This window comes from Chinchilla lanigera, unplaced genomic scaffold (assembly GCF_000276665.1).
Source record: "Chinchilla lanigera isolate Chin_1 unplaced genomic scaffold, ChiLan1.0 scaffold00014, whole genome shotgun sequence".
NCBI lineage: Eukaryota > Metazoa > Chordata > Mammalia > Rodentia > Chinchillidae > Chinchilla > Chinchilla lanigera.
This window is the reverse complement of record NW_004955415.1, coordinates 32,817,547-32,829,067: the sequence shown is the minus strand read 5'-3', so window position 1 is coordinate 32,829,067 and position 11,521 is coordinate 32,817,547. Positions and strand designations below refer to the sequence as shown.

Genomic DNA, 11,521 nt, shown 5'->3' with positions numbered 1-11,521 from the left:
GCTTTATCCCCGCCCCAGTCCCCCTTGCCAATCATCCTGGGCGCGGGTACCGCCCTTTCTGCCCTCTTAAGTGAGTGCTGTGCGCCACCGCTCGGCAGTTAGTGGAGTCGTCCTCTGCAGACAGTGACTCCTAAGGGGGCGGGGTGAGAGGCGGGCCATGCAGGTGCGGGAACCCTTAGGATTGGCCGAGAGACTCTCCACGATTTGACTCCGCCCATCCCCGCCCTGGACCTCGAATCGGAGACGCTAGGGATTGGTTCCTGACGACTCTCTAAGAGCCTAGAGGTGGTCCCGCCTGCCTCGCACGACGTAAAGAGGGAGTTTCTCTAATTGGCCCACAGAGTCTGGGCGCGCTCCAGTCCGCGCTTTAGGATTGGCTGGTGGGCTCCTCGCACCGCCCAGGCAGCGTTTGCGGTGATTGGCCGGAAGGTGGGACCAGCTATTTGAAGGCGGCGCGCGGACGAGGTGCGCACTTCAGTCGGCGGTGAAAAGCGGCGGTGGACGCTGTGATCTTCCCCTCCCGCCCCCGCCGTCCCCGAACCCAGACGTGGGCCCCGCCGCAGCTGCAGCCGCGGCCCGGCGAGGCGATGGCCAAGGTGTCGGTGCTGAACGTGGCAGTGCTGGAGAACCCGAGTCCTTTCCACAACCCCTTCCGGTTCGAAATCAGCTTCGAGTGCAGTGAGCCCCTGGCGGACGGTGAGCAGGGCCCGCGCGAGACGCCTCTCTCCGCAGAGAACGTCCCAGTGGCCAACCGATCTCCCGGGGTATCCTCGCTTCCGCTTCCGCGGGTCCGCGCGTCTCCCCGGAGCCACCCCCAAGCAGTCGCTCTCCTCCTCCCGCAGCCGCCGCGTCCGGACTTGCCCCGGAGAGAGGCTCTCGCCTCCTTTTGCCCGGGAGACTCTCAGCCGCTCGCCTTCCCGGTGGCAGGACCCCGGCCCGGCCCCCCGCCGCCGGTGTTCCCCCGGACACTGCCGTGCATTCTCTTCCCCTGTGATGAGACCTTCTCGTCTCTTTCCCTAGGGTGACCCCAGGCTCCAGCTCCCTTGCAGATCCCTTCGTTTTCCCTGTGAAAACCTCTCTCCCGCCCCCATGGCATTCACCTCATCTCCTTGTTTGACCCCCAGCCATCCCCTCTCTACTCTCCTGATACCTATCCCAACTCTAGTTCTGCCCCTCATAACTGCTGCCGCTGTCTGTTCATGCATGCACCCCGACCTGGGCTCCCTCTTTAGTCCGGCCCCCCTCCCACTCTTGAGCCCCCACCAACAGGAAGGGTGGCAGGGCTTCTAGCTCCGGCCCAGGAGGGTGGCTTGATCCCCCCACTTAAGATGAGCTCCCCCCTCCCTCAGCTGTGCATGTAGGGAGCGCATGTAAGTCAGGATGGCATAGCCTGGCGGGCATCCCCGGCTCCTGAAGTTCTTCCGCGCTCCAGCCAGCTCACTTAACTGCACGCAGCCCCCTCCTCACATTGATGAGCTGACCTCTCCTGGGTAGCGGGTAGGGTGAGCTGACCCGTGTCACAATCTTTTTTTTTTTTTTTTTTTTTTGAGACAGGGTCTCACTGTGCAGTTCAGGCTGGCCTTGAGCTCACTTTGTAGCCCAGGCTGGTCTCGAACTCGCAACCGATCCTCCTCTCTCAGCTTCCCAAGTGCTGGGATTACAGGTGTGCGCCACCACGCCCGGCCCTGTGTCACAATATGACTTCAGACAGTCAGCTGGGAGGTCGAGGCCTGCCGTACATCTTTGCCAAAATGCATTCACAGCGACTTATTCATCCGTGTGGGGTAGCTTTGGCTGTCATCTAAGAGAGAGGACAGGAGTCACAAGGAGCAAAAGGCCTTTAAAGAAAAGTCTCCCCACCTCTAAAGGTCACCCTTTTAGAGGGGAACTCTGGTACCACTCTGAGGTTAGGCCAGTTTTCGGCAGGAAGTCCTCCATTAGACCATTTGTGGATTGGTGGCCGAAAGAGAAGAGGTAGCAGCCAAGGAGGTGGAAATCTCGAAGCTGGGATGTGCTAACTAGCGCCTTGTGGTGGCAGAGGAGTGGTTGCTGCCAAAGCTAGCCGCTTGGATTAGTGAGGCTGTGCGCCTGAGGGGTGGGCCAGTGGTCAGCCACTCCCTGGTTTCTCTCAGTCCTTTTTAAATTAAGAAATCTACTTGTGACTAACTATAGAATAAGCGGAGTTAAATCCTCTCTGGAACAAGGCAGGGTGTAAATAAATATATAAAGTATCCAGTGAGGCTGTGGAATAAGATTTAATTTAAAAGCCAAGCTGAGATGTAAGGAGCTAATAGGTTAAGGGATTCACAGTTCCCAGATGGCAGGAGATCGGGTTTCAGACAGCCTGTTTGTGCTCCTTGCATTTAAAAATGGTTGCATGGTCATAACCTAGTACTTTTATTCCTTATTTATAGAATGAGAGCAGAAAGGCTCCAGTCAACCTTCTGGACATTTTTTTTAGTAGAGACAGTGAATTCGCCAAGTCACTCCAGTCAGTTTATAGATGGCGTTGGCACTAGCATTTGTCTCTTGAGTTCTGAAACCAGGTTTTTATCTTTGCTCTCATCCTGGAAAAGCAAGATAATATTTTTTTTTTTTTGGTGGGGGGACTCAAACCCAGGGCCATACATCCTACTACTGAGCTGTACTTCCAGCCCAACATGTTCTATTTTAGAGGTGGAGCAGGAGCAGAATTTCTTGCCAAATGATACCCTCACCTCGCATGGTGGTGTACGTCTGTAATCCCAGCAATCTAGGAGAGTCACAAGTTCAAGTTCTGCCTAGGCAACTCAGTGAGACCCTGGGGCTGGGGGTGCAGCTCAGTGTGAAAGCCCTGGATTTAACTCCCAGTACCTCAGAAAAATTCACCATCAAAAGACAGAATGGGGACTGGGGATATAGCTCAGCAGCACAATCACCTGCCTGGCAAGCACAAAGTCCTGAGTTTGATTCCCAATATCAAAAAAAAAAAAAAAAAGCAGAATGGGGTGCTACACTAATTATACCCAACCAAGAAAGCTTGGCCTCAGGAACCTCCGGTTAAAGTTCCAGACTCTGGTTCCTCCTGGGGCTCTCCCTGCCAGATCTCCCAGCTGGCTTTCTGCCTTCCTCTTGCCACTGCTGATTGAAGATCTGACTGAACCCCCAACTTCTAGTCAGGTGACTCCATCTCCCAAGGGCCGTAAGCCCCCTTGTGTCCTCCTTGGCATCTGGAAACAGCTGGTCCCGAAACATAGGTGTACGTTTAATATAGTAGGTATGGGTCCTCCCTCCACTGAGCTGAGAAACTCAAGGCACAAGCTGAGGAAGTCAGAGAAGCCAGATGTTCTGACCCAGAGTTGATGGGCTGCAGTGAAAGCTAGGTTTGTCTGTGTGGTTATGAGCAAAAACAGTGCTAACTACTAGATACATTATGTTTTAAAAAAAAAGCAAGTGAGCCAGCTGTGGTGGTGCACACCTATAATCCCAGCACTTGGGAGGGTGAGGCAGAAGGATCGCTGGGAGTTCAAGGCCAACCTGAATTACATAACCGAGACCCTGTCTCAACGAAACAAAAAAAGCAAGCAGGCTAAGGGCTATAGCTCAGTGGTAGAATGCTTGACAGTTTCTGTAATCATAGTGTTGGTTTGGGTTTTGTTTTCATACATAGTAGAGGTATATTTTGTACTTGACAAATTGGGGCTTCAAGACAGAATGAAATACAGTGAAATTACCTTGACGTTGCCCAAAAGGCTTGTACACAGGTTATGTGTGTAGTTGTGTTCTGTGTCTGGTAGAGGTGAGTTTGCGCTGCGCAGATAACTGGTGTCTCAGATCCAGTCCTGAGAGAGGTTATACAGACCTCTCAGGATGGGCTCCAGGACCCCTCGGGTACCAAAATCCACACCTGATCAAGTCTCTCTGTAAAACGCTGCGGTGTTTGCGTGGAGCTACATATATAGCATCCTCTGTGTAAGTCTCCACCACCTGCCAATGATGTACGTACTTAATATTATGCACGCAGTGTGAAAATCATTGTTCTATATATTGTTTAGGGAGTGATGATAAAGTCCACACAGGTTCAACACAAACATTTTGATTGTGATTTGGGGTTTTTTTGCAGTATTGAGAATCAATCCAGAGCCTCAGGCATGATCGGCAAGCACTCTACCACTGAGCTGCATCCCCAACCAGCCCTCTTTATTCTCTATTGAGAAACGGTCTTGCTCAGTTGCTCCAGGCTGGACTTAAACTTGCAGTCCTTCAGCCTCAGCTTCCTGAGGTTTACAGGTGTGCACTTCCACACCCAACGTAATTTTTTTCTCTAACATCTTCCATCCATGCATGGCTGGTTGAACCTATGCAGAGGGTTAAATGTATTCAGAAATAAACTCTTTAAGGGGCTGCAGGCACCTCAATGGTAGAGCACTTGCCTGGCGTGCATGAGGCCAAGTTCAATCCCCAGTATCACAAAGTAAAGCAAATAAATATGTCCGCTGTAAATATGTCCACTTAAGCCACTTCAGCAAACTTAAGACAGTTGCAGTTTGCAGACCCAGTTTCAGTCATCTTCTGCCATCCGTACCTGGTCTGTCAGCCAGCTTCTCTAACCTTGGAGTCAGTACTTGTCTGTAGCTCAGTTCATTCTCGTGTCTGTCTGGTCGGTGTCAAAAGAGCCATCATGGCCCAGTTTCCTCTGGCACCTGCAGTACACTGTCTCTTGTCAGCATCCACCTGTTCTTTGTTTAGTTTTGCCAACATGATTTTGCTTGTTTTTTTTGTTTGTTTTTATTTTGTTCATTTGTGTTTTGGTTTTCTGAGGCAGGGTCTCAGTATGCAGTCCAGGCTGGCCGCCAACTCATGGTGATCCTCCTGCCTCAGCCTCCCGAGTGGGATTACAGGCGTGCTCCACCATGCCGCACTGTGTCACTACATTTAACAAATAAATCTATAATTCTGGGGGTTTGGCTGAACCCCACTGAACCAAATTGGCCACCCATATCCCACAGACTTAGCATCCCTGCATTAAGGGCCTGGGTGAAATCGCAGAGGCACAAGAAGCAGTGTATCGAGGAAGAGCTTGGGGCTCAGGTGACAGCCCTGTGCTGTTATGGCTCAATATCTGTGCACTTGCAACATTGGATGCTTATGTGATGCTGGACCCAGGGACAGAGCGGCTTCCAAGAGTTTACTTCCTGTGAAAATCACAGCTTGTGAAACTTCCCCCAGCTGCTGGAGCCGTGGGTTGTGTAATTTCAAAGAACCTAAAATAAGTTCCCTATCTCCTGCCAAGCTTCTGTGTACCAGCATGACCTTGCCCCTGATACACTTGGCCGGGAGCAGCTGTGATTGACAGAAGGGTCCCCACAAGCCCTTCCTCTGGCCCTTCTGCGCATGCTCAGGCTGGCCCTTTTCCTGGATGGGAGGCAGAGTTAGGTTTGCAAGGCTGCCTCTTAAGAGTGTTTGCTGAGCCCTGTCGCTGTGTGTCCATAAGTAGGCATGACTTGGTACCGGGTCTGGGTGACCTGGGGACCAGCTGGCTGTCCTGCTGGATCGGAATCTGCCACCCTGCCCTGCCCTAGTTGTCGAGGGATCCACTCAGCTCAGTGGCACCAGTCCCTGTGTGTGAAAGAGGATGCTGCTTCCTATCCCGGTGGCACCCGGAGGGCAGGGCCCAGAGTGGCCCAGCTCCCTGCTGCTTCTTCCGCAACATGCCTGGGTCACGTGGCTCTTAATTCAGCCCCTGCCATACGGTTCACACTTGGCCTCTGAGAGGCCCAAGTTTCCCTGGAGGCCAGCCTCAAGGTCGCCAGGCAGGGCTGGGCCCACAGGAGAAATGTCCACCACCAGTCGAGCCGTGCTCCTGCCCCTAGTTCCCAGGCTTCCTCAGTAAATTGAGAATGTGTCCAAACTAACACAAAAAGCCCTGTCCCCCTCTTCTTGCTGTTGTGATTTTAGTGCTTTGACCTCCCCACAATGTCCCTGCAGACCTGGAATGGAAGATCATTTATGTGGGCTCAGCCGAGAGTGAGGAGTTTGATCAGATCCTGGACTCTGTGCTGGTCGGCCCAGTCCCCGCAGGAAGACATATGTTTGTCTTTCAGGTAAGAAAGATGGCACTTTAGCCCTTGATTTGTAGAAACCTCTTGGGGGGTGAGGCTTGTTGTTGGTTTTTTTTGGTGAGGGGCCTGTTTGAGGCAGGGTCTCACTATGTAGCCCAAGTTGGCCTGGGACTTGCAGTTGGCCTGGGTGCACTTCCAGGGTACTGAGATTAAAAGCATGCACCACTACACTCAGTCACTCCCCGTTTTTTAAAATTCTCTGGTGTGGTGGATGAAACCCAGGGTCCTGTGCCTACTAGGGAAATGTTCCACCACTGAGCTGTATCCCCAGCCTAGAAATTTCCTCTTACCCAAATACGGTATAGTTCAGCACTCAAAACTTCAGGTTGAAGGCGGCACACTTGTGTCATCCCAGCACTCAGGAGGCTGAGGCAAGAGGATCATTGTGAGTTTAGGGCCAGCCTGGCCTACTCAGTGAGTTTAAAGCAACCTGAACTACACAATGAAAACCTGTCTCAAAACAAAAAAATTTCAACCTAGTGTAGTGGCACATATCTGCAGTCCCAGCGCCTGTGAGGCTGAGGCAGGAGAATCAGGAGGTCAGTGTCAACCTGGGTAATTTAAGGAGACCTTGTCTCAACAGGAAGAACAAAAGAGAAGGCTGGGCATTGTGGCACATGCCTGTAATCCCAGTACTCAGGAGGCTGAGGCAGGAGGGTTAACATAAGCTCAAGCCAGTTTGGACTACATAGCGAGTTTAAGGCCAGTCTGAACTACATAGCAAGAGTCTGTTTCAAAAACAAAAAATAGCCAGATGTGGTGGCACACGCCTGTAATCCCAGCACTTGGGAGGCTGAGGCAAGAGGATCGTTGCGAGTTTGGGACCAGCGTGGGCTACAAAGTGAGCTCAAGGCCAGCCTGAACTGCACAGTTGAGACCCTGTCTCAAAAAGAAAAAAAGAAAGGAAGGAAGGGAGGGAAGGGGATGTCACTCAGTGGTGAGTGCTTGCCTAGCCAGCATAAAGCCCTGGGTTCCATCCCTAGCACTGCAAAAAAGAAAAGAGAATGTTCGGCTTACACTCAGGAGCTTTCTGACCTCACTTACATATCCCTGTCACAGCATGACAAAGAACCAGTACTGTATAGCCAGTCCTCATCACTTACTGGCGTTGTGTCGAGAAAGTCCCAAGGAAGGCCAGATTGGTGAATACCGAAACCCGCAAGGAGAAGCAGCATCACTTCTCGTCGACTTTCAATCCGTAGCCTGTTTTGTATGTCTCTGTGTAAAGACTTTGAGTTAGTCAGCTTTTCTGCCACTGGGACAAAGTTCCTAACACCTGCAGCCTCAGATTTCTTCTTGCTCAGGGTTTTGGACGTTTCAATCCATGGCTTGCTGGCTGTCAGGCACAAGGGCCTGGTGTAGGAAATCTGCTCCCCTCGTGGCAGCCAGGAGGCAGGGCAGGCAGGAAGAGTGCAAGAGGTACATCCTCCAGAGGCACACTCCAAGCCAGGCATGGGGGTGCACACCTGTAGACCCAGCACTCGGGAGGCTGAGGCAGGCGGATTATTGCGAGTTTGAAACCAGCCTGGGCTACAAAGTGAGCGCAAGTCCAGCCTGAACTGCATAGTGAGACCCTGTCTTAAAAAGACAAAAAAAAGAAAAAAGAAAGAAAGAAAATTAAAACAACTCAGCAAAACCATGTCTCAAAATAAAAAGTTAAAAAAGATACAGGAATGTAAGCCAGTGTGAAGATCCTGGGTCCAGTCTCCAGTACCACACACATGCACAAAGAAAGGCAGGATGTCACCTTGTTTGGCATTTGGTTGGAACCTGAGCATCAGGTGACTAGTTTTCCCTTGCTCTATGCATGTCTCCAAATGGCCACAAAAATAGTGCAAATACTGGTTCTGTGGTCACAAATAAATGTTCATAAGTGACTTTGCAGACACAGGCTCCGTGCACGAGGACGTGCTGTCACTTGCCTGTGCTGCCTAGCCTGGCATTTCCTGACCTGTTAGGAATGCAGCCCGGAGCCCACCAGGTTCTTCAGGAGCACAGCAGCTGTGGTCTCCAGGCTACTTGCTGGCCTCCCTGTCTGCCAGTGTTGCCAGCCCAAGTGACCATGTTCCCTCTGACTGACACCCCACCTCCTCCACCAGCTCGCCCTGCTGCCCAAAGCCAGCCTGCCAGCGCATAACCTGGGCAGTTGCACAGGGCCCGCATTCAAGGTGATGCTGTGCTGCCACTGTCTGATGAATCGCAGTTGTGTGTAAAGGCCCTGTATTGTCATTTGCAGGAGTTCCATTGTGCGCCCTTTGTAGCTGGTCCTGCCCAGGGCACTTCTGACCTCTGCTGCTGCTGCATCTGTGTTGCTGCCCCTGTCTCAGCTCCCCACTCACTGTGGTGACCTGGGGCGCTCACCTCCCTCTGGACACTGCTCTCCCTCAGGTTTACTGGGCTGGCCCAGTCCAGCCTCGTTTTCTTTTCCCAGTACTGGCAGTTGAGCCCAGAGAGTGCCAGACTACATCCCCGGCCCTTTTACATTTTGACACAGGGCTTCATTAAGTGGGCCAGGCTGGCCACAGTGTACAGCCCTCTTGAATGGCTGAGATTATAGGCATATGCCACCATGCCCTGCCAGGTTTGTTTTAGACCACTTTCTGCTACATTCCTCCTGGGCACCCTGTGCCTTTTTGTCACATTTACCTTTTTTGTTTATTTTGGTTTTGGTTGAGACAGGGTCTTACTACATAGTTCAGACTGGCCTTGAACTCACATAGATCCTCTTGCCTCAGCCTCCCAGGTGCTGGATTACAGGTGTGTGCCACCATGCCCACTCCTAGCCCACATTTACTATTTAACAGTCATGGTTATGATTGGTTCTGTCTAATCCCGGTTGACTGAAAACCCCTGCTGGCCCAGAGCAGACTTCATGCTATGGAAGCACATGTTGCTTAGGAATTCTGTGCTAATGATCATGGCTAAGGCCCCGAATGTGTCTCTTCCAGGCCGACGCACCCAACCCAAGCCTCATCCCAGAGACAGATGCCATTGGTGTGACCGTGGTCCTCATCACCTGCACCTACCATGGACAGGAGTTCATCCGTGTGGGCTACTATGTCAACAACGAGTACCCCAACCCAGAGCTTCGGGAGAACCCACCCCTGAAGCCCGACTTCTCCCAGGTGGGCTGCCTCGTGCGCACTTCTGCCTGGGATACAATTCCTGTGCACTGGGAGGGGTGAGGCAGGGGAACAGAAGCCGTTTTCAAATTGTGCTCCATTCCCGGTGTCAGGCAAGAGAGAGAATGTGAGTCTTTGCTTCTCATGGAGGCACCCTAGGGAATCAGGACCAGGCAGCCCTGCTCCTGGCCCTGGTCACAGCAGTCCCCATGGTTGTGCATGTGTTGGGGACAAGATAAGCAACCTTTGTCCTTTCTGGGCTTGAGGCAGGGGCTTGGAGGTACCCTAGCTCTAAATGCGTCATGACATCATGACAGGGCACAGGGACAAGGACTGACATTGCTCTTCTGCCCCAGCTCCAGCGGAACATCTTGGCCTCAAACCCCCGCGTGACCCGCTTCCACATCAACTGGGACAACCAGGAAGACAGGCTGGACGCCACTGAGAATCAGGGCCCTTCGCTGGGCTGTGGCCTCCCGCTCAGCTACACGCCGGTGAAGGGCCTGGCCCGCCCAGGCTGCATCCCCAGCCTCCTTCCCGAGAACTCCATGGACTGCATCTAAAGGGGTCCGCAGGCCTCCCGGAGCTGTGTGGGGCATCTTCAGGACTTCAGGGCCACCAACTGCTTCAGGCCTGTCAAATGTGGCCCCAGGGAGTGAGCCGGCCTCAGGTCTCTCCCAGCTGGGCCCACAAGATCAGCTCTGTTCCAGTAAGCAGCAGGTCCCTGGGTTGTGCATTCTCTCCGATATGTGCGGTTCCCTTCTGCACACACCACCAGTTCCTCCCGCCATGAGCGCCACGGACCCAGAGTTCTTTCCTACACCTTCCTGCCTTGAGGCATTCTTGTTGATACCTGGTAAGACCCCCCATTCCTGTCCCTTCCCGAACATCTCACTGGGGCCCCTCTGGCTTCCCCACATCACAGACGACATCTGGTTACAACCTTTAGGTCTTTCCAATCCAGCAATCCCTAGAAAACTGCCCAGGACACTGAGGAACAGGGGCTGCCCTGGGGAGAAGCTGGCACATGGGAGGCACCTGTTGTGCCCAGACCACTGCTCTCTGGGGCCACAGAGCGATTTTGGGCAAGGGAAGCATCTGGCACCCCAAAAAACCTTCCCTCAATACACCCACCACCTCTGGACCCAGTTGCCTCTCCGCTACACGGATGCTGTTGTGACTCGTTTGTATATTAAAGTGTTTTTATATTAAAAGTGTTGGTTGGTCTAAAAATAAAAAGCACTTCAACTAGACTGCCTGTTTTTGCCTCAGGTGGGCTGAGGGAGCCCTGTCCCCTCACCATTTGCCGGGGCTGGCCTCTTGCCGTCGCTCCGGGTGGCCAGCGCTTCTCCCCTCACTGGTGTCCTGCTCACTCTCAGTGGGGTGTACAGCCGCGTTCCAGGCTGACGGTTGGGGAAGAGCTTTTGTCAAAAGTTAAAGCAAACCAGCTGTTCTGTATAGACAGTATACCCAGTGATTTTTTTCAGGCTTTTGACCTTGACCCGCAGGAAGAGAATAACATCGTGATCTAAGTACACACATGCAGCCACACTTTTATTAGCTTTCACTGAGCTGACTGGAGCTCCACGGCCAAAGTCTGTACAGTTTGGCGGGTCAGCCACCTGCACGTCATCCACAGAAAGCCCCAGGCTCCATCCCTGCACTGCGGGCAACCTGGAGACGGTGCGAACAGCTACCGGGCAGTGTGGGTTGTGCAGTTCTGCGGGGAGCAGCAGACGGCTGTCCCCGCTCAACTCCTCCTGCGTGGGGCTCCCACTGCTTCAGTGGCCTCTGCTGGGGGCTGGGACGATGAATGTGCCCCCAGAACGCATTCAGCAACGTCTAGAGACCATTCTGACTGCCACCGCCAAGATAGAGATGCTGGCAGCAACCAGTGGCTGGAGGCCGGGGCGCGGGGCACCCACTGCGCAGAAGGCAGCCCCTCCCCTGCAAAGAGAACTGGCACCAGCGTCAGCTCTCAGAGTCTTCGTGTGGGGAGCGCCCGGAGGAGGGGGACGCGCCTTTCCCTGCCCCTGTTCGGCAGGTTTCCTCGACGCGGTCCAGGGGACTGGGAACAGCCCGGGAGCCCGACTGCTGTGCACGGCGGGGGCGGTGACGGCCACCTGCGCGCCGGGAGCGCTGCGAAGGAGAACGCTGACCGGGGGCCCCTGGTCCTCCGAGGGGTGGCCGAGGGGCCCGCTCCCAGACCGCCCGAGCTCCCGGGCCAGCATCCTCTAGCATCCCGGCTGTGGTTCGGGAAGCCAGCCGGACCCCGAGGTGCCAGCCCAGGGCTGCGCA

The 11,521-nt window shown here is 53.6% G+C and overlaps 2 protein-coding genes across 2 annotated transcripts; both read left to right on the top strand.

The window, feature by feature from the left end:
* The first annotated feature begins 416 nt into the window (after positions 1-416).
* Positions 417-10,476, top strand: Asf1b (anti-silencing function 1B histone chaperone). Its single transcript, XM_005381087.1, has 4 exons — positions 417-696; positions 5,968-6,083; positions 9,050-9,226; positions 9,580-10,476. Exons 1-4 carry the CDS (start codon positions 588-590, stop codon positions 9,784-9,786), a joined length of 609 nt encoding a protein of 202 aa, XP_005381144.1. The 5' UTR covers positions 417-587; the 3' UTR covers positions 9,787-10,476.
* Positions 10,013-11,512, top strand: LOC106148063 (the record flags this gene model as incomplete). Its single annotated transcript, XM_013512133.1, is given in 2 exon segments — positions 10,013-10,079; positions 10,796-11,512. Coding segments are annotated over 2 exon segments (784 nt in total), but the record flags the coding sequence as incomplete, so codon positions are not given.
* Between the last annotated feature and the right edge of the window lie 9 nt (positions 11,513-11,521).

Excerpts from the sequence above, each read along its gene's own strand:
- Asf1b (XM_005381087.1), top strand. The coding sequence starts at position 588 with ATGGCCAAGGTGTCGGTGCTGAACGTGGCAGTGCTGGAGAACCCGAGT. Across the intron at positions 6,084-9,049 it reads GACATATGTTTGTCTTTCAG|GCCGACGCACCCAACCCAAG; the intron begins GTAAGAAAGATG and ends TGTCTCTTCCAG. Across the intron at positions 9,227-9,579 it reads TGAAGCCCGACTTCTCCCAG|CTCCAGCGGAACATCTTGGC; the intron begins GTGGGCTGCCTC and ends CTTCTGCCCCAG.